Here is a 23,557-nt window from a genome sequence, read left to right as displayed (position 1 = left end):
CTGGAGTGGGTAGCCATTTTCTTCTGCAGGGGATCTTCCCCAACCAGGGATCAAACCCGAGTCTCCTGCATTGCAGGCGGACTCCTTACTGTCTGAGCCACCAGGGAAACCCCACATGATCAGGCTTTTCTCAAATATGTTTTGTGAGTTATTAGGATACAATGATATCCTTTGTTAAGGTAAAATAGGTTGGGAAAAAACTATTTGTCAACATAGAACAATAAGGTATTACTTCCTGTTCTTATGAAGTCAATTATTCCTTTCAATTGCTCTTCATCCTACCAGTTACCGCGCCTCAAATTCCCTCCTATTTATTGGCTTCCATATCACTCTTCTGCTTTCCTTCCCACTTCTGACCACAACCCTTTCAACTCCTTCACCAGCTTCTCTGCCCACAGGCCAGTATGCCTCAGATCTCCTTCTTTTCACTGTAACATGCTCCCTAGGTGATCTCATCCACGCCTACAGCTGCATTTATTACTGTCATATGCTGATGACTCCCTCATTACATCCAATAACACAGACTCAAATATCCAACTGTATATAATCATCTTTACCAGTTGCCCTCTACACATCTCAGCCTCAATATATCAAACTCTTATCTATTCATCTGCTTTTCTGCATTTCTCTTTTGGTTTATGGAAATACCATCCACTTACTTTTTCAAGAAAGGAAACTTAAGTCACCTTTCACATTTCTTCTTCCTAAAAACTTATACCCAAGTAAACAAGTTCACATGATCTAATCCAAAATGTAATTCAATGCGTTCCTCACTTGTCACTTGCAAAGTCATTACATCTCTCTCACCCAGAACCTCCACCTTGTATTCCATGTATCTACACCTGTGAGAGGCAACCTGGGCTGCACATTAGAATCACATGGGGAACTTATGCAACTCCTAATACTCAGAGCACACCTCAGGTCAATTATAATATATTTAAGAGTCTCTGAGAGTGGGATTCATGATCAGCATATTTTTATAAGACTTCAGAGGACTCTAACATGCACTCAGACTTTAAAATTTCCAGATATGAGCCCACAGAATGAAAGTGCATACTGAATACTAACCAAGAAAAATGAAAACAAATTATAAAATGAAACAAGTAAAAGTGAAACTAAATAACTTCAAGGATAAAGGGAAACTTATGAAAAAGCACCTAGAGACAAGACATGTTAGTGTTAGTCGCTCAGTCATGCCAGATTCTTTGCAATCCCATGGACTATAGCCCACTAGGGTCCTCTGTCCATGGAATTCTCCAGGCAAGAATACTGGAGTGGGTTGCCATTCCCTTCTACAGGGGATCTTTCTGACCCAAGATCAAACCCAGGTCTCCCACATTGCAGGCTGATTCTTTCCCATCTGAGCCACCAGGGAAGCACCAAATAACCTCAAGGATAAAGGGAAAGTCGTGAAAAAGTTCCTGGAAAGACAAGACAGATTACCTACAAAGGGAAGAAAATTACACTAATAGGAGACTTGTCATCTGCAACATTAGATGACAGAAGACAAGTTAAGAAAAATCTTCAAAGTGGTGGGACTCGGGGGAGACTGTGAACCTAGATTCTATGGCCTGCTAAACTGCTCTTCAAGAATGACTTTTTCATACACACAAAGCTAAGACTCTACTATTCATGGACCATCACTTGCAGAATTACCTTACAAAGAACATTATGTCATTATCCAGGTAAGTGAGCCAAAAGGTTACAGAAGTATTTAATGATGTTGACCAAACCTGGATTTCCCCTAGATGTGTGAAATAGATGCACCACAGAGAGGACCCAATGACCTCAATGAGAGTAAAGTAGTTCAGTGCAAACAAAATAAAGATTATAACAAAAGTATGACCAGGGTTCTTGCTGGTTACTTTTAATTATTTGCGCTTTCATAGAATTTAAGTTTCAGTTTTCAACTAGTCAACATTTGAAACCTTAAATAATAAATGCCAGGAAGCACTGCCAATACACCCGTATTAAAATACATTTACCATCTTCTTCCACTGCCAAGAAAAAAATATAATATACTTATCAAAATATCAAAACAATTTTATTTTTGTCAGAAATACCTTTTCTTGTTTTCTAGGTGATAGGAAAATAATTCAAGAACTTAAAGTAATAATCATTCAGTTCCTGTAATACTAAACTAATACTAGTTTCCTTCATTTTTCTTAATAAATTCAACCATGCATGTTAAATTTTATTAAATTAATCCTCAGTAATAAAATTCTAAGATTAACCACAAAGAAGAAAAAGACTCTTAACCAAGATGATAATTATATATTTAATACATCTTGCTTTAAACAGCAATTTCCAAAGTAAACACATCATAGACCTTATAACTTATTAAAGATTTATAGTGCTTACAAAGTTGATTCTAAAAATATACCTTATTTGTTCTAAATGAATAACATTATCTGGAAGATAGAATAATAAATTAAAGTAGCATGTTTACCACCACTACAGTTAAGATTGTGTGCATATATTCAATATGCAATCTTAGGATTTTCATACTTTCAGCCTTAAAACATAAGAGCAGATTAAAGTTTGGCATATAAGATCTCAGTCTGATAGCGATGGTTTTAAAATCAAAAATGAAAAAACATCTAGTTGACATTACAAGAGCAGGAGCATATGCGCGCGCGCACACACACACACACACACACACGCACACACACACACACACACACACACACACATTCTCTCCCTCATTCAATCCAACACAGAGCCAACACAAACAGACACATACAGACAAAAACATACACACTTCCAGAGTAAGCAGAAGATTTTGCCCTTGTGTATCAGATAAATGCCATCTATTTCAAAAAAAATAAAAATTGGGGAAAAAAGTTAACTAAGAGTATGTTTAAATCATACTTCAAAGGCTCCAGCTGTTGGAAAGATATGCATGAAACTAATATCGGGATCTTTAACGTGCACAGTATGCCATCCCAATTTAGTCTTAAATAATACATTCCTGAAGTATTCACTAATGAGTACATGAATACATAGGACATTATGTGCCCATCCACTCCCCAGATGGCAATCCGCTGACAATAAATCATATGATGCAGCCCAGTTCAAATGGTTTACTTTATAGAATCCAATAGATTATAGAACCCAAGAGAATTAGAAATTTCATTTGGACCTGTTTGGGATTTCTTATACATTCCATGTACAAAAGTAGTGGAATACTACATTGTAATTGACAGTTAATATCACTTAACACTGTGGCACTGCAGAAGGTCATTTTGTATTTCTAAAGCATATTTATTCCAGTTAAATTTTTCAATGGTCCCTACTTTTAATTTCTAGATTTAGACTCAAAACAGTTTAATGCTGATATATTCTCCCACTTGTCACTTTTTACCTCCAGTAAAATCGGTAAAAACAAAAAATTACTTTGAACTCTCTCCAGTAATTCAGGTTTGCAAATATTCCAAGGAAGTTCTCTTTCATTATATATTTAAACACCCAAAGCTCTTTGAGATGACATTAAAATAGAAACTAACCACACATTAGGCACCCATAACTCACACTGCTGTAATTAGAAAATAAAAAGGCACAACAGTAAGTGAAAGAGAATATACCAGCTTTCCATTTGCCTTTTTTTTTTTTTGGCTTTCCTCATATTTTATTTCATCAACTTTATAAATTGTTCAAAGCACTCTTATAGTCTGCATGACGGTAACAGAATTATTTTGGCACATCAACACTGTGGTACGATATATGGTATACCTAAAAAATTAATTTAAAAATGTCATCTATTAATCAACATGTTTTTAATGTAGCGTACATATATTTTACAGTTATTTAAGTCAAATACATAAAGGCTTGTACTTGATTTATAGATGAAGCAATCACAGATTGCAGTAACATATGTATGTGTGTATATATATGTGTATGTGTGTGTGTGTGTGTATGTGTATATATACACACCAATCAAGGGAAAAACTGCATCCTGGCAATTTTATAGTCCGAAGTTTTGTTGGTCTATCTATCATTTGCATGCCTTTTTCATCTTGCTTTTCTGTACAAAAGATATATTTCTGCCTTCTTCATTCTTGATGAGATTTTTCTGCAATAACTTTACATTCATACTGTAAAAATTAAAAGGTTAAAAGGTTAACAGAGTAAGTTGATTTTGAATAGCAATTACCATATAAACTAAAAAGGTCTAAATGTAATAGTTCATTAGCATATGCCCACTGTATTCCTCGAAGAATCTGAGAGTTGCACAACTATTAGGATTAAATAACCATTATGATAGGAAAAAAGAAAATTCACATTCTAGCTGCTGCTGCTACTGCTAAGTCACTTTAGTCGTGTCTGACTCTGTTCGACCCCATAGATGGCAGCCCACCAGGCTCCCCTGTCCCTGGGATTCTCCAGGCAAGAACACTGGAGTGGGTTGCCATTTCCTTCTCCAATGCATGAAAGTGACAAGTGAAAGTGAAGTCACTCAGTCGTGTCCGACTCTTAGTGACCCCATGGACTGCAGCCTACCAGGCTCCTCCGTCCATCGGATTTCCCAGGCAAGAGTACTGGAGTGGGATGCCACTGCCTTCTCACATTCTAGAAGCATAGCCAAAAGCAGGAAAAAATGAGATTTCTGCATTGCAAGCAAATGACAACAGTATATAATTTAGATCAATCCTACAATATAAAAGGAGGCAAAATTAAAAAAAAAAAAAAGGAGGCAAAATATACTTCTTTGTGCGCTCACTAAGACATACAAGCAAAGGAAACATCACACACTTAAGGAAAGGACTCATAATGTAAATTCAGATATTTTTTCAAATAACTTTAAATTTGAAAAGAAAAAAACCTACTATATTAGCAAAAGCTTCAAATCAAAACAATATTTTAGAAATAGAGCTATAAAAATGTATACTCATAATTCAAAATAAAGTAAACCAATGGATTTAGGATAACTTGGAGATTAGGTTACCAAATCTAGCATTGTAAACCACTCAATTCTCTCAGCGGGCTAAAATGGTGAAAGTGACAGCACTTACTCACAGAAGGGCTGTGGCATCTGGACGCTACCCCTTACTTGACATCTAGGCTGGGCTTATCAGCAACGTCCTCTTCCTTCTTAACTAAAGTGATCAAACATCTTGATTTGCTGAAATAGTCCTAATTTATATCTACTATAGCAACATTATTATAAATAGTGCCTCTTCTCACTTTTAAAACTGTCCCTTTTTCATGGAGTAGAAATGTATAGAGGAGTAAAATAATAAAAATTGGAGGATAAATCATATCACCTATCAGTAACATATTTTAGATTTTCTATCCAGAGGTTCTTTCTATTTTTTAATACAGTTGCGATTAAATCCTTCCAAGTGATTTATTCCACTGCCCTTTGGAGAAAATTTATCTTACATCTCAAAAACAAAAAGGTGACTAAATAAGCATGAACTTACCATTGCCAGTTGTCGACCAATGTTTCCCATTGTTATGCCTCCAGCAAAAAATATACATGGTAACCAAGAACGAACATAGAGAAAATCTGGAGATGTATATCTAGAATAACAGAAACATTTTTAACAACTCACAAAGGAAGTAAGCACAATGACACTATTAAGATAATTACAATGGAAGTAAGTTATTCTGAAAATTAAAGTGGCTAATGCAATTTTAAAATCTCAATTCTGAATTCACTTATCATTATTTTAGGAAACAAGTACCAAAAAGAATACTTACTGATAAACACCATTATAGACTAGCAGTTGAGTGACCAGAGTTGCCAAGAAAGCAATTCCTACTCCAAGGCCAAAACCACTTCTAGATCTATCAAAAGTCCACCACAATCCAATGGATAGTGCAGCCAGTGTGAGAGACAACTGTATGTTGTTATCAAAATCCACTTTCTGAGGTCAGTGTTAAAGAGTCATCTTAAAATTTGTAACCAAATATTGTAAAGTAAAATAAACAAACAAATAAATTTTAAAAAACAAAGTATTCATTAAATTTGTTACAAAAAAAATTTGTAACTAAATAATATCATCTGTTCATTTTTCTAAAATAAGAGATGTTAATGATGAGACTGGAGTGCATTCAATTTTTTAACACAATGTACAAGACTAGACAGGATTAAAACTATGATGGCATGATACTTCACTAATAGATCTTACTGATGTGACATGCAATCTCTCCAAAAAATGGCACAGTATATACATTTCCAATTATCAGATCAGACCCATTATTTAAGAAATGCTTTCTTCGCAAAATCTGTAACTGGAAGCTTCAAAATACAAGTATTGCTAAAGGCACACACTTTTGCTAAAATGGAAACCACTATTACTTCTCAAACAGGTTTAGAATTGTTTGAGAATCATACAGGAACTTGAAAATAGAAGAGCTGACAGCTATTTAACAGGGTACCACAGTCTCTATATGATTTACTGACAGACACATTTTATAATAATGCAGTTCAGAAACAAGAGTACCAAGGACACACTATCCCTTTCTATTATGTCAACTGTTCTAGTTTTAATTTGTTGAGGAGAAAGCCTTGAAGTGAACATTATCTTCCAACCTGCCAAGCTATTTTGGTTCCTGAGACTTTCTGGTATAGGACAGTTTGCTCAAATGATATTTTATTTCCATCACCTACTTAAGCATCTATTCACAAATATACAGCCCTTTTCTGCTCCAAAATCTCTGGGCAAAATGAAGCTTTATAAATTCAATTTTCTAATTTCTTTGCTAGAGGATTACACTAAAGGAATTAATTTCAAGTATCATTAAAAGGGCATTATCTATGTCCCAAAGGCCACATCTTGGCTCTATATTCACTTCCCCAGAGGAGACTACATATCTTGCCAAACTAACTGGCCATGCTGCAACTACAGAGAAGAGAGAACAAGCTCCAAAAATGCATATAAAACTATTTTCCACTTCCTTTAACACTGTGCTGTATACCACCATCCCCTCTCTCCCACTCAACCAGTGGGTACCCTGAACACCCAGCCTGCTTATGTCTCAGCAGTCACAGACCACTCAAAATCAGTCCTTGTTTAGGCTTGATTTATAAAGAAACCTATAGTCCATGGGTATGCTTTCTGAAAAAGCTTTTATTCTTTAGAGGCTTTTAAACCTCCAACTCCAAAAAAATGCTTGAGTTCTCTGATTTCTCTATGTAATAAACACTCTTGTAATGAATGGAGTTCGACATTAACTGGGTTCTATCTTTGCTAACTAAATTAACTTTGTTATAAGAGTCAAAGCAAAATAAGGAGACTTCCAGGGAACAGGTAAAAACATCAATCTTAAAAATATTATAATGTGACTTTCTATAGTCTAAGCAACCTAATACTAAGTCTGTGTTATAAAATTTGTAAGCATTTTGGATTTTGCTTAAAGGATGAACAGAACAGGTGAGATGGCTATATTTAAGGATTTCATTTAGCGAGAAAGAAAAGAACCACCAAAGCAAAGAATTTAAAATAGACATATAAATCTTTCAAATTCCAGAAAAGGTTATTTAAATTTCTCAACTTAAGAAGAACTGAACTGTCTAGGCTAGAAAGGTCTAATCCAGCAGACAGAGATGAATTTACACTTGTAGGGCTCCTGGGTCAGAAAAGGAAAGTTCCTAGACTCACCAGAATCTCCAGGGTCTGGCCTCGGCTCTGGCACAGCCTTGCAGTATGAATTACTTAGCCAAGTACCGAATCTCTAGAGCTTTCACTTCTCTTAATAAAGAAAACATGGAACTAGAAGATTTCTAAGTTTTCCTCTAGATATAATATTCTATGCGTCTGTCTTTCTAAAGCCCTAACCACTAGATTTGTTTGTTATAAAATCCTAATTAAAGATTTCACAAAACTAAACATACTGAGAAACTCTTTTAAGACAACAAGAAAGGGAAAAATCAAAAATAAGAGCCACTGAGGCATTTTCCAGTAGCTTCACAGATCTCCAAGAACCAACACAACTGGGAACAGAAAGATGTGTTTTCAGAATCTAGGACTCAGCTTCTTTCCTTGGTTCCTCTTCTCCAGCTTCTCCCAAACAATCACCTTGATACTTTCTGTTAAAAGACACTGGAATCTCCTTGCCCCATGACACATCCTCTCTTCAGCTAACTAAGCCCAGCACAGAGTTTCAAGAGGAAACATCACAGTCTGAGTCATAGGTCTTCTCTTTACTTCACCTTCTAAGCTGTATCTTCTAGAAAAGGGAAGACTGAACTAGCATTTCCCAGATCCTCTTCTACAGAGGGAAGCCAGGGACAGGGGTTCAGGTAGGAGGCAGAGAGGATGACAGGATAAAAACCTTATAAGGGCAAAAGCTTTTGTTCTTGAGGGGACCTCTTTTGCTGGGGAGGGGCTAGAAGGCAGAGGAGTGATGGGAAATAGAGGTTACTTTATCCTTCAAGCCAGAACATTATGAAAACACTCATGAATCAGTAAATTAAAATGTCAGAATCCTTAAAATGATCAAACTTTAAGAATATGTAACTTAGGAAAAAGAAGTTCTTTTTGAACACAGTCTATAAATTGGTTACTTCTACTTCTGCCCCTTTTAAGAACATTTATGTGGTTTGTGGGTGTTGATTAACACCAACAAATGATAGTCTTTAAAAAAAAGAAAGTATATATACATATATATATATTTCAAATTAAAAAAAAAACAAAACAAAAAAACAACTAGTACCTGAAGTCACATGTCCTTACTGGCAAATCTTAAATAAAGAAAGAAAAGAAATCCCTTTGAAAATGTACCTGTTTCAATGTTAGAGTTAGCAAAACTAGACGGAGGTAATTAAGTAACCTAATTGAAAGAAAAATTGGTAAATTTTTTTTAATATACAAAGTTTCTGAGTGATATCGAAAAATACGGATTGAAGTGAAAGGCTGGACCCCACACTGTACTTGCATAGGTGCTTCAACAATGCGGCACGTGTTCTTTTTATGCCTAAGTGGGTATATCACAACTCGACAACAGGGAGGGTGCAGGGGTCTGCTCAGCCTTCGGCCTCTAGGAAGCTGCCCGGTCACGGCGCATCTCATCGCGGCAGAAAGGATACAGCGCTGGCGTGATTTATGCCAACAAAGACGGCCACGCACCGCATCACACTGGACCACTCTCTTTTAAACTTATGTGGTTCTCCTAGATGCCTGTCAATGCAGGGGTATAATAACCCAATCACAGCTGTGGGGGAGAAAAGCAAAAAATTAAGTCATCTCCAACAGTTAAGCTAAGGGTCACAACAACCATCATAAGCATTTGAAAGATTCTCTAGAAAAGCTTTTCAACTTACTTAACATTAATTATTGATACTATAAACTTACCTCCCAAAAGAAAAAAAAAGTGAGGATAACATGACTGAAGACAGCACTGTAAATGATTACAACAGCAGTCTCAATTACAACAGACAAAACAGTATTTCATTGTACGATTGAGAATTCAACAGACTGGACTACAGATGAGTCACACCACTGTTCTACTACTAATATCTCTGAGACTTGGGAACCATCAAACCAGTTAGCAAGTACGTAATGTTCTCTTTAAGCTATATAACCATGCAACATGCCATGAAACGACACAAATCTAAAGAGAAGCTTGAAGCGTAAACACGTACAAGCTCATCACACACGTACTACTAGCTGGCTATGGCCACACTGCCATAGGGAGGACCCTGTCCCCCCATCCAGTGTCTTGTCCTGACACTCCCTTCCAACCTGGCCCTCTCATGAAACTCTAGGTCAGCTTGTCAAAGCAGGGCAACTCACAACAGAAATCTATCCTAAGACTCATCCTGCAGAGGGAAAATGGAGAAAACATGGTATAAGGAATCACAAGTTTTCAGTAAAAACTGAAATTCACTGTTAAAAAGATCAGAAGAAATCATTTTAGAATATTTCTTCATTTTGGAAAGAACATATTGAAAGCTAACAGTGCAATTAATTATGAGTAATTCAATTTTTAACTTAAATCCTTGTCAAACCTCAACATTTTACTCATTTAGTGGGAGAGGATTTAAAATGCTAAGTTACTCATTTAAAAAAAAAAAAAAGTATTTCATGAACCAAAACATTTTTCAACAAGTTATGAAGAAAATGTACTTCTACAGGCTAAACTTAATAGGAAATATCTGGGCAGCTTTAGTCTGATAATCTTCCTAAAAACAGAATGTTTATGCTGCCATTTGGTAATAAAAACACAACTGTCACAATGGTTGAAAAGTATGCTTAAAATGTCCAGTATTACCTACAATGAATCATGAAATTATGGTACCCGAACTTAAGTGACCAAAGGGTTAGAAGCCCTTGCCTGGGCTGGTATTGGCTAGCTCTAGCTCACAAACAATGCATTCTATCTTCAAGGAAAAATAGAAATCGATTAATACAAAAAAAAATCACAGGCTAGCAGACAAATGGAAAAGCATAGAAAACAGGCCACATGGCCACCATGCCATCTGGATTTGAGATGTTGCAATGATATATACATTTTCTAATCCACAAAACTGAACGGGCTCTCCCGATTAGGCTTTTGCTGAGGATAAATGGTTCACAGACCATCAAGACATGAGCAACACATTTCAGCAATGCAGAGCTCCAACAGCTACTAGTAAATTTTAAAGTTTCAAATTATATTCCTATTTAAAAGGTTCTGCTCTAATATCCTGTGAGACTGACAGCGTTTCCAAATTTCTACAAAGTTAAAGTGGCAACAAGCATGCCTAACAGTTGAAATACATCTGAATGAATACTAGCTCTTTTTTTGTTCTCAAGGGGTCATGAAACTAGCCGCTCAACGTGTTGTTCCCTGCTCTTGCTCCCTCTTCCCCTCCTTTGCCTGTTGCTGAGGATATCAACTAAGATCAGGCATTCCACGTCAATTTTCCTCAGCAGCTGATGCCATAGGTAGAGAATTATCACATAGAGAGTACTGACATGTGTGGGCAAAGACATAAATAAGTAAAATTGACTATATTTTAATGCATGTGATGTCAGACTCACAAGTGAGAGACAACTGAGGAGAGAAAGTGAAAACACAAAAAGAAATTTAAACTGCCACGCTGCCAACCTTGGGATTTGCCAATAAAAATCAAATCCATCGAGTCTGCATGGTTCTCGGATGCTCACTGAGAGGGAGAATTCGAGGGAGCTTGTCACTTCCCATTAAATGTCTTTCTTCTTTCCTTTAAATAAAGGCCTGGCAGAGCCTGAGAGCAGTGTCTCCAGCACAGGAAGGCTGCGCTGCTGAGAGCTCGGCAGAAACGTGTCCGGGCTTCCTGTCCTCTTCCTCCACTTTCTTATTTTAACAAGAGAGACTAAAAATCATGCCTGTGTAAAACCATATGCAAACACAGTCCTGCTTAATCAGATGGTTCTCTGTGGCAAAAATCACACTTCTTGGGATACACTTCAGTTATTTCCCAGTAACTAATTGTAGGCTACCAAGACCAAAAACAAGGGAAGTTCGTAAAACATCAAGTCATTCTTTTTCATGGTAATGTGTTTAATGCAGCACTCCACTAAAAGAAAAAGTTAAGTCAAACATTTTTCAAGGAAAGGGAGCTGAACAAGCACCACCATGGAATGAGACATACTCTCACGGAAAACGACGACAGTGTGTTCATCTAACAAGCAGCAGCAGAACCCACAATGTGTCTGGTTCTTCATATTTGCTGGGGATTTAAAAAGGGTAAATGAGTACGACGTGACTCAGTCCCCAGGTGACCACAGAAACAATCTGATCAAGTAACATGTTGGCGCAGCACGGACAGGGCCCAAAGGTCCGGTCTCTCCTGCCATATGCCAGGGGAGGAGGGGGTAAGCCTGCTAGGACAGCAACACAGAAGAGGTGACCCTTAAGGCAGAGTGTTCAGCGGCTGGGTGGTCTGGACAGGGCTTTCTAATCAAAGGGAAGCATCTGAGGAAAAGCACAGACAAAAGAAAATTCCTAGTATCATCTAGAAACTGGTAACTTTAGGCAGAAAGAGTTTTAGAGTAGAGGAATTCTCTGAGAAGGATACAAGCTGGCAGGGGCCGTGTGCCAAGTCACTTCAGTCGTGTCTGACTCTTTGAGACTCATGGACTGTAGCCCGCCAGGCTTCTCTGTCCATGGGATTCTCCAGGTAAGAATACTGGAGTGGGCTGCCATGCCCCCTTCCAGGGGATCTTCCCAATCCAGGAATGGAACCCATGTCTCTTACATCTCCTGCACTGGCAGGCAGGTTCTTTACCACTAGCTCCACCAGGAAAGCGCACAGGCCATGCAAAGAGACTTTTCCCACAGTCACCGGGAAAATAACACCATCACACTTGTGCCAGATAGAGGGACAAATGTTCTTCCAGCAGTGAGGGTCTAACACAGGACAGGAAAGGAGGGGCGTGGGGGTGGGGGGCGAGGGAGACAAAATCCAAGGCAGAAAAAAAAAAATGACTTAAAATTCCAAGCAGAGCGGTTGAGGGCCTAGACCAAGATGAGGCAAGGGAGAGATGGAAAACTTGGAAACCAGATGTGGGCCAGGAGAGAGAAAGGGAGGGGCCTGTAAGGCTCTCCAGTAACTGGGTGACCGACTGCGTGCGTCAACAGAAACAATGTTTGTTTTGCATTTTTAAATCAGATATTCACTTCATAGGCATGGACACAGTCTAGTTATTAATAATTTGTCAGTCAAGTTCTCCAGTTATTTTAGCCACATAATCTTTTTTCCTATTTTTTCTTCAGAAATACTCCCTTGTAGCTCTCAACCACATGCAAGAGGTTCTTAACTCCGATTCTAACGCTCTGTGCAAGTTAAAAAAGTTAACCAACCTGAAATTCTGCCCATTATTAAACTGAAAACAGAGAACCAGGAAAAGGAGAATGGGATCCAAAGGAATTTACCAGGGTTCTCTACTAGCTGCCCCTCCCGAAGCACCACTAGTGAATTTCCCAGAACAGGGTTTACATGTACAAAGTGGTGATTTCAGAGAGGCTCCAGAAGGTAGCTGCTCAGTCTACAAATATTTATTGGACAGAAAAATCAAAGGATAATCATCAGTTTTTCTGATCTGAGATGCTAAGAGCCAAGAGAACTTTGAAAATGCACACCAACCTATATACACAAAAATATATGCATACCATACATACACATAAACTGTACACACTTTCTCACAGCATTTACCGTTTTTAAACACTTTCCCTAAAATTGGAGCTGGGGTGTGGGGGAGGCAGCAATTATGTAAGAATCTATTTTCCATCTTTGGCAGCTTCCACAAACCTGATATACTCATCCCCACCTACTAAACACCATGACCTACCCATCACCATCAAGAGTGGATTTAACTGGAATCTCTCCCTTCATTTGCCTGGGCACCTCATGGAATGTACCGCTTTCAGAAGAAACACTTAAGCAAGAAGTGTAAGTTAAATACTCCACATGAAATGATATGCGGTTAAGCTGGTAACTGTGACAAGCCGGGGGTTGGGAAAAGGCAGGAAAGTGGGACAGAGTGACTGAAACGAGCATTACTGGTAGAAATCTTCCTTCCTAAATGTGAGTCTGTGGCAAAAGTGACCACATCACAGGGAGAGACGTGACCCCTGCTCCTCCCCACGAGGGAGGCACGGCGAAGCCTCGGTCCAGCTCTCCTGCCCTGTCCCAGAAGGCGCGGCACCGGCCAGTGTACTGACCCCGCTGAACCTTCAGGCCAGGCGCTGCGGCAGCCCAGAGGGGCGAGGGCGAGTGGCTCTCACTGACACCCTCTCCTGTTTCCTCATCCCCTCAAAACAGGCACAGTGCAAACCTCTCATTCCAAGGCTGCCCTACAGGCCCCTGTGGAGAAGGGACAGCCCAAACACGACAGACACTCGGTAAAGCAAGGCTTTTCCTCCTGGGCGGCTCCTTCTGTCTGTTCTGAAAAGACACGCTCGTCTCAGGCCTGAGCAGCTTCTACCATGGAGGGACAGCAGCTCCACCACAGGAGAGAAGAAAGGAGGAAAAAGCTGCTGGAAAACTTTTTTCTTCTGAATGTAAATGAAAGAAAGGAAAATACATGAGGACTGGTAGATACTGAATACAATAGAGAATAATAAAATATAATTCATGCTTTCTTCTCTTTGTCTATTTGAACTGTCACCTGTTCTCTCAGAGAATAATAACAGCCCAGGGGAAATGAAGAATCATCACCTTTACAAGTTCTCTTTTAAGGTAAATACTGTAATAGTGAGACGTCAGTATATAAACTATGCTGAAACCTTACCACAAAAATGTCTTTCTATCCATGCAATGGGATTATGTAAGTGTCCAATAAGTTTCACAAGATCATTTTAAAAAGGCCTCACACCTAACTCCTCACCCTTGGCCCTCTAGCTCTAGGACACAAATCAAGGAAGATCTACGTTACATTGCAACGTAATGATAAGTGTGAGATACCAAACAGACATTCATAAAAGAAAGAATTCTCTTCTACCACATGACTATGGCTTTCTTCTGCATCTATTACTTTATTACATAAAATAGTAGTAATCTATTGGTCTCTCTAGAAAAAGCCAAAGAGCTACCCATTATAGAAGTGCAGCATCAATACAACATTATGATATGCTCCGCTTTATGCGGTATGCATTGCCCACAAAGAGTGATCTAAACTAACAGAATAATGATTTTAATCAATCTGCCTTACTTCTCTTTAAGAATTTATTATTCTGAAAGTATATCTAAAAACAAGATATGAAGGAAAATAACACATACAAAAATCTAAAAAATAAATGAGGCTTTAAATTTGTATAAAATTATAATCAACCCTTGAACAACATTGAGGCTTAAGGGCACCAACCCTCTGTTTAACTGAAAATGCGCCTGTAACTTTACAGTTCGCCCTTTGTATACACAGTTTTGCACCTGCAGATTCAACCAATCTCAGACTGTGTGATACATATTTATTTAAAAAAAAAAAACAAACCCACACATAACCCTTCACACTTGCGCTATTCAAGAATCAACTGTCTTTCATTTTTCAAGTTTTCATCTACTTTAAAAACTAGACAATAACACACATCAAAACCTTAAAACCAGTGTCATCAAAATAATTTCAAATGAATTTAAATGAGATGGGTTGAAGAAAGAACAAAATTAAGAGGTTAATTAAAGAGGTCTTTCATCCCTAAGAGAATCAAGACTGCTTTCAGGACTGAATTTTTAAAGGTCATACGGGTCAGTCACATAGAAATCAGATACAAAAGAATACAAACTCTATGATTCCATTCATACTAAATTCTGGAACAGGTGAAAATAATCCAGATTTAGCCTGAGGCTGGTAGTAGGATGCAAAAGGGCACAAGAGAATTGAGAGGGTACTAGAAATGTTCTGTGGAGAAGGAAATGGCAACCCACTCCAGTATTCTTGCCTAGAGAATCCCAGGGACAGCGGAGCCTGGTGGGCTGCTATCTATGGGATCGCACAGAGCTGGACACGACTAAAGTGACTTAGCAGCAGCAGCAGGAATGTTCTATAGCTGAACTGTGGGGGTGGTAACATGAATGTGTGATTCGTCTAAACTCATTAAACTGATCACTTAAAACAAGTCAACATACTGTATTTAAAGTACAACCCAGGAGCGCTGACTTTTCAAGTATTCCCCAGACAACAGCCACAGTCATTTACCCCAATGTCTTTCTGCGCTGCAGAAGCAGCCTTCACATACCTGACGCTGTGCCACAGCACGGCGGAACCCACCACGCTGAAGAGAAGATGCTTGCGATCACATCGGGTGGAAAGAGCGTCACATTTCTCTGAATCTGAAGTAAATTTAACACTAATGCAAGAAATACTCCAATAAAAAACAGCACTACTCCTCGAATCATCAAGTTCACACTCCGGCTAGTGACAGATGAGATATATGGACCACGCTTTTTGGGCCCAGGTGACTCTGTCTCTCCTTCTGCCATGGTTTCATAAGTTCAGTAAGTCGGCCAAAAAAACAAAAAAAGAGGAAGAAGAAATGGTTTCCCAGCTGAAAAAGCTAATTGTATGGACCAAAGCTGACTGGCGTTTCAAGAGTACTGCATCTCCGTCCTAAAACAGGACCTACCAGAAATCCTGCAAGAGAGAAGAAAAAAGGAATCAATGTATGCCTAATAAATGACTATACAGTTTTCCTGATTTCTATACTAGTTCATTTTAAAGAACAAATAATGAAATGACAAGTTTACATGCTTATTTAAATGAGTTATTTATGGAATAAGAAGACGTAAAAAGCATTTTTATATACATAATGTAATAAAAAAAAATAAAACTTCTAAATTTATATTTACTAGGCCAGAACTAGTGACCTTGCTTGCTCCACATCAGTGAGGAAAGCAGCTCAGGCTATGAGAGACACTTTTACTATTGGAGAAAGCACAAGATCAAACTCCAGGCTTCTGTTTCTTCTACCCAAATCTCCAAGCCCATGTAACTGAAGGGCTTGGAGATGCATGTAGAAATTTTTACACTTTATAGAGAACTTTACAGAAAATCGGCATATTCTGACTGCTAGTGTTTTAGTGTTCTCAGTAAAATGTGACTTGCTCATGAGGACGATCTCCATAGGGGAATACAATGACTCTTTTAATGTTTAATGCTTAAATATGTGAATTTCTGCAAAAAGTGCCCTATAAAACAGACCACCACCCGTTCACTCACACATACATCAAGCACAGAAATCAGACCTGACCCACTGTCCCCAGGGCCAGAGTTGTGTCTCACCCCTGCCGTGACCCAGTTCACCTTTGTTGCAATCATGAGAGCTATTGTGAGAAAGCTGGAGTAGGACGCATAAGAAGGGAAGCTAAGAAAACAAAGAATAACCTTTTGGCTAGATTCTAAGGAGTTCGAGGCACAGGGCGCCTGATTCCTAAAATCTAGAAAGAACTTTGCCAAGTACAATCACTCTAGGTATTCACTCACCATCACTCCCCGCCCTCGCCAAACCAAAGTGATCTTTACTTTGTACCCAGAAGTGAGTTTTAACAGCACGCATGCATGCTCAATCATGTCCGACTTTTTGCAACCCCATGGACTGTAGCCCACCAGGATCCTTGTCCATGGGATTTCCCAGGCAAGAAATACTGGAATGGGTTGCCATTTCCTACTCCAGGGGATCTTCCTGACCCAAGGATTAAACCCATGTCTCCAGAGTCTCCTTTGTCTGTTTAAAGCAAATAACACTTGACACTATCCATGGCACTGGTGGTAAAGAACCCAGCTGCCAGTGCAGGAGACAAAAGAGACACAGGTTCCATCCCTGTGTGGGGAAGATCCCCTGGAGTGAGGGCATGGCAACCCACTCCAGTACTCTTGCCTGGAGAATCCCCATGGACAGAGGAGCTTGGCAGGCTGCAGTATTAGGGTCGCAAGGAGTTGTACACGACTGAAGCGACTTGGCACACATGAGCTATCCTCATTTAAGTCTCACAACCCCCACAGGTGAGTGCAATTATGTCCATACTACAGGCGAGGCAAAAAGCAGAGAAAGGCTGTCACTCAAGTTTCCACCCTTAGTAAGAGGGCAAACTGGAATTCAAATCCACGCAGTCTGTCTGGCTCCAAAACCCTCACTCACACCATCATGTCCAGCCTCCCAAACTCTTACAAACTCCCCTAGGTGTTTTGTTTTCTTCTATAAATACCAATTTTTTTTTTAATGGGAAAGTACTATACGGACAATTTTCATAACTTACTATCATCCCATCCAACAATGTATCTTGGGCATTGCCACCTCAGTACATAAATGATATTTTCTCTCATTTTAGTTTATTTAAAACAAATATGGCACTTCTAATAGCAACATTATGTTGACATGTATATTTGCTTTAAGAAATACAAACTTTGTATGTATGTCTCACTCACTATCAAGTTTCATTGTGCCTATGAACCCAGAAAGGTACCTACAGAGCCCATACTGGGAGCTCTACAAATTCACATTTGTTTAATCAAATTGGGTTAGCTCTTTCTGAATCAAACTATACTGGGTTAAGCAAGTCTTTTGGAAGGTGAACCTAACCAAATATTTAATCATTTAAAATATCTTTCCTCTAAGCGTCCAAGTTTCAAACTACCTTACAAATGAATTTTGGAATAAAGCCCATGTGTACACTGTAGGGGGGATGGGGGAATTTATTTTAGAAATAAACAGTATAAAAAAATGAGAATATCTGTAAGTACTAGTAACTTTCACAGCCTATCAGTTCCATGCAATAAACACTGACAATAGACTTTTTTTTTTTAACTGCCTCTACCACACTCAAAGCTCTATGCCCAACACCCGGGGGGGTGGGGGGGGGGGGGCGCGGATTCTATTCTCAACCTCACAAACCTACTTAAGTCTACAGCATCACTGACCTCTATAGCTTAGTCACCTAGAGAAAACAGTACACATTACAGTTGATTCAAGGGAAAGTGTCATGTGTTCTAGTGTTCAGTAGCTACAGAATTCATCATCACCACCATCATGACAAAGCACCCATTCATGGAGGGACTACTCTATGCCAGGCACAAAGTAACACTAACCTTCAAAATAATGCTACAGGTAGGTATTATCTTCCACATTTTACATGTGAAGATATAAAGTCAGAGACTTAGCAACTTTCCTATGGTCACATGACTGGCAGTATTAGAATTGGAACTGTACCCTACATCTGACTGATGCCAAAACCCCTCCTCTATCCTATAAACCTTGAGTCCCATTCCAGCCCAACTCCTCAGACTTCTTTTTTGGCACATCTCTTACAGAAGGGGATTTGGTTACTGAAAAGATGGACAGACACTGGAAAATAATCTCAACTGTAAACATTCTAATGACATTCAGTTCAGTTCAGTTCAGTCGCTCAGTCATGTCCGACTCTTTGCGACCCCATGAACCGCAGCACGCCAGGCCTCCCTGTCCATTCCCAACTCCCGGAGTCCACCCAAACCCATGTCCATTGTGTCAGTGATGCCATGCAACCATCTCATCCTCTGTCATCCCCTTCTTCTACTGCCTTCAATCTTTCCCAGCACCAGGGTCTTTTCAAATGAGTCAGCTCTCTGCATTAATGATAAAATGACATTATTAATGTCAATTAATATCCAAGTAGAAAGATCATAAGAATAAATGTACAAACACCTTGTGATTTTCTTTAAGAGTATCAGATCAAGGAGTAAAGAAATATCTTAAAGAAAAAAATCATATGGCCAACTTCATACAATATTCAACCAACAGTCAACTCTTCATTTCCCAAACTTCAGTAGATACAATACCCCCTGCCTTCTGCTGTTAAAACAGCTACTAGTGCACTAAGAGTAAATACACATTTTCAGTAACCCAACTGCTCTAGTAAATCACTTGTTTCTGTCTGAATTTTTCCAAAGAGGGAACTTTATGTCAAATAATATTGTTAAAAGAACAAAATAGCTTCAGTTTTTAAAACCTGTTTCCGGTGTAGTACACCCCATCTCACATCACTCACCAATTTTTATCAAAGAGCAGGACAGGACAGGGCAGGACAATTTCTGGTTGCTTGGAACTGCCCTCAGCATTACAAAACATTGAGCAACCCTGGCTCGTGCCCACCAAATGCCAGCGCATGCCCCCTTCCCACTTGGAGAAAACTAAAAAAATGTCCTTATGTATCTCCAACCACCCAAACACCCATAGGGAAGCAAGGCGCTCCCACCGAGAGCCACTGACTGCCAGACTCCTTCCTCATTCTATTTCAAGGCTGCTAGAGACTTTCTACACTGTTTATGTTATTCTGCCACAGCTGTTTATTCAATCTTTCCTGAAAGTGCTTGCTTATAGTTTCCTACTTCACCACAAAAGTAGTTTTTTTAAAAATAACACAACACTGGTCTGATGTTTATTTGAAAAGTTTTTTTCAGCTACTTTTTTAAGACCAAAAAGCTAATTTTGTGACTACATAATAATACAATAGCATATAATTTCTGGAGACAAAAATAAAAGTTAAAATGCTTTAGAATCACACTATCCTAGAATTTAAGAAATGGAAGGGAATTGGGAGTTCATCTATTTCAGGGGGTATGTAAGTCTGATGCAAAACAAAAGCAAAGAAGTTGTGCATATAAGCATTCTTCTGAGAAGAGAGTTTGGACATTTTTACATCAAGTCCTCAAAAAAAATCCATGATCCAAAAGAAGTTAAGGATCAGTGATCTAACAGTTTCCTGGCAAAGCAAATGAGAACCAAAGTGGTTAAGTGAAGTGACAAGATCAAGAAAGTATATCCTGGATCTTCCTATGACAAACAAGTATAGCAAACTCCTAGAATTGGCCAGACTGACTCATCAAAGGGATAAAACATTCAACACCCCCTACTACACAACAATTACGTTCCTAAAAAAGCATGTTTATAATAGTCACTCTTTAGGGGAGTAGGTTATTTTAAAGTGAAAGCTCTTGAAATAAGTTTTATTATTTTTTTAATACGTTTTAAAGTTCAGTTTTCTGGTTATGAATTGATAATATCTTCCTAAAGTATATCTATATCTTTAAATGTTACTATTACATCAGTGATAAATTTGATTCTGAAAAAATTTTTAAACACCTATATTTGAAAAATTTAGGTTACCCAAGAAATACTTTTCTGATCAAGAAGTCTCCGGTATAAAAATACCACTTAAAAGATAATACCTCAATAGATCCTCAACAATAATCCTAGTAAGTAGGCAGGTGTTTTTAAATCCTTAACCTTTTCTATTTTACAAAATAGCATAGGTTAAGTAACCTTCTGCGAGTATAAAACTGTTGCCAGGTAGTACCTGGACTGGCCCCAAGCACACTGGCCGCTGGCTCCCTGTCCAGAGTGCTTCTTCAGCACAATTGCCTTTTCTAAAAACACCATACAAAAACAATTTAGTGCCACACAAGAAATAATTTTTAAAGCCATTTTTTAAGCAAAAAAAAAAAACTTTTTTTTTTCCCAAAAATTGACAAAGAAGAAACTTCCACAGAACACGAAAAATTCTACTTTAAGACTCTGACCTACAATTTCTATAGAGTACGTTACTGAACAAAAAGAAAAATAGTTCAAATAGTTTGGATAGATCAATAACAAATCATCAAAACTGGGAAACTTTACTCCCAGTCTATGGCTGCCAATCTATGGGTTATTATTACCATCAGATAAATAAAACGGTGTTGTAACTGATTCTCCGCTTTGTGGATGAAAATCAAAGTTTACAGTTGCCACTGAAAAAACATCCGGGCAATAGGCATTTGAAAACAAACACACAAAATCTTCTGAAGAACCGATTAAGAATCAATTGTATTTTAACAAATGCAACACCCCCAAAACCAAACAAGATCATTAGCCTTCAGAGGAAGAGCAGTCACAGAAGTGTGTTTATTACCCTGTCTCTTCAGGTACTTAGGTCAGAAAGGTTACTAAATAATAAAATTAAATTACTACCTTCCACTTTCTTATCCTATGCTCTAGTAATTACAAAGGCATTCTCAGAATAGAACAAATGTCACAATTAGGAAAAACACAAATCAATGAAACTCTCCTTTAAAAAAAAGCATACAGATGTGATTCATAGGCTACGGACACTAAGAACTTCTAGGAAGAAAAACATGTTGGCCTTGAAGACCCTGCAGCTCATCTTTCCTATCAACATTAAAATCCAAACACAGAAACTATTAAGCAATATTTGCATCCCATTCCTGCCTTTAAATAACAAATCTCAGTCCATAAAAAGGTTACTCCATCGTTTCAGAATAATTTTCTGATAACAATGAAAATAAGCTCTGTCCTTAAAGTACTGAATTGCTTTCCGCCATTGGTAGAAGCAACAGTTGTCAGTTTAAAAAGAATTAACCTCTTTTCCCAAATAAACATACATGATTCATAGTTTGGTCACTTTATATCAGATATGTACTGAGAACTGTAACAAAACACTACTCAACCTATTGTCCAGAGAAAGAGGGAACAGGAAGAGTACATGGCTATTAAGGGGGGGAAGGAGGGGGGATATTAATGGGGTCCCTCCATTCATTTTCACTCAACTGTTCCCTATCAAGGCCAAATCCCACAATGAGAAGATACAAGCTGGCCATTGCCAGGCTGCCTTCACTCCTCCCAAACCCAAGGCTGGAGCCTGACTTCCCTGCAACCCTCAGTTCCACTGCAATACTGATCCCTGCCAGTCTCAGTGGGCCAGCTGTCAGGACTATTCATTCCTTCTTGAAACATTTCCTCAATAACCCTACAGAATAGTCAGCTCTCCTTGGTATATTTTCCTAGACTATCTAGCTAACGCCATACTTCACTAACTTTTTGCCAATGCTAACCGAACACGGGTCGTTATCACTTAAGTTTTAGCACCCTTTCCCCCTCGTCCCCCATTACCCACACTGCTTTCCTTTTCTAGATTGCCAATATTCAGTGACCAAGCCTAAAATCTCGGAAACTATCACCAACTGACTTCTAGGTCCTGGCAAGAGTTCTCTTTGGCTTTACCTCATACCTACTCCAGAGGTCTCCAATTAAAATCCAAAATGCCAAAGTCCCACTCCTCAACCCATTATCTACAAACCTTTTGGCGGATTAGAAGCGTACTATCAATACAATACCAACCTTTCCAGATCCTTTCCTCTCCTAAACCTGAGTCTGGTCTCCTTGGCTACGAGCCTACCAAGTCCTGACAGCTCTAAGCTTGACAGCTCGCCGACTCTACCCCTTCAAATCTCCGGGATCGCCCTTCCCGCCGTCCGCCAGCCTTCTTTCCGCCCGAGCACTCTTCCACTGTCCAGGGAGTCTCGGCCTCTCCTAGGCCCTCTCCCTGACCCAGCCGTCCCCTTCCGGATCTCGCCGACCCTCCTCCAGGTAAGCGGAGCCCCTCGCCCTTCAGGCCCCATCTGTGGTCCTGGCTCCTCACACTTGCCAGGAGGGTTCCCAGGTTGCAAAAATGCAAGCGATTCCTCTCCCCGACGGCACCCCTTTCCTCAGGCTCTTTTCCTCAGCATCAAGTCACTGGCGCTTCCCCAGGGGACCCCAACTCACCCCCGCCTCCGCCATCTTCTGGGACCGGCCCCCGCCCCCCTCCGCCGCTTCCTTCTCCCCTCCCACAACTCCGCCCGCGCTCCACTGCGCCTGTGCGGTCGACGCTCAGACGCTCAGACGATCGGGGCAGAATAACTTCCGGTTCCCACAGGCGCCAGGTGGAAGGCCAGAGAGCCGGGGCAAAAGAACTTCCGGTCTCCACGAGGGTAGTGGCACCTGTAGGCGTGGACCGTCGATTGGTGGAGGCTGTTGTTTGCTGACCGGGCAGCCGTGGGTTGTGAGGATTGCCCAGACCCTGTGGGCGGTGCCAGAGAATCGCGCAGCTACTCACGCAAACCCTTGGCGCGTCTCTCTGCTCCGAGCTGAAATCGGAGTTCTGGAGCGCAGGTCGCTGGTCCTCCTGCTAGGGATGTTGACAGTATCTTTTGTGATTTCGCCGACCTTTATTCTTTACCTTTCTTGGTTCCCTTCTAAAGTCATTACTTCTTTGGGGAGAGAGCATAACTGATAATTCTCTCTTCTGCATCCCACAGCACTTTATGCGGCATTCATTAATAATCGTTCCCCAAGTTTGACC

The 23,557-nt window shown here is 39.4% G+C and overlaps 1 protein-coding gene across 3 annotated transcripts; it reads right to left on the bottom strand.

The window, feature by feature from the left end:
- Window positions 1-1,828: 1,828 nt before the first annotated feature.
- On the bottom strand, window positions 1,829-23,032 carry INSIG2 (insulin induced gene 2). 3 transcript variants are annotated; one of them, XM_061135775.1, is made up of 7 exons: window positions 22,981-23,032; window positions 15,646-16,040; window positions 9,035-9,159; window positions 5,704-5,870; window positions 5,424-5,523; window positions 4,501-4,569; window positions 1,829-4,094 (listed from the first exon to the last, which is right to left on the bottom strand). In XM_061135775.1, exons 2-7 carry the CDS (start codon window positions 15,887-15,889, stop codon window positions 4,053-4,055), a joined length of 747 nt encoding a protein of 248 aa, XP_060991758.1. In that variant the 5' UTR covers window positions 15,890-16,040; window positions 22,981-23,032; the 3' UTR covers window positions 1,829-4,052. The 3 variants fall into 3 exon arrangements, with proteins under 3 accessions (XP_060991758.1, XP_060991759.1, XP_060991761.1); XM_061135776.1 differs by lacking the exons at window positions 4,501-4,569; window positions 22,981-23,032; XM_061135778.1 differs by lacking the exons at window positions 1,829-4,094; window positions 4,501-4,569; window positions 22,981-23,032 and adding an exon at window positions 4,965-5,096.
- Window positions 23,033-23,557: the final 525 nt, after the last annotated feature.

The sequence above is a fragment of the Dama dama genome, chromosome 33, assembly GCF_033118175.1.
Source record: "Dama dama isolate Ldn47 chromosome 33, ASM3311817v1, whole genome shotgun sequence".
Classification (NCBI taxonomy): Eukaryota; Metazoa; Chordata; class Mammalia; order Artiodactyla; family Cervidae; genus Dama; species Dama dama.
This window is presented reverse-complemented; position numbering and strand designations above follow the sequence as displayed.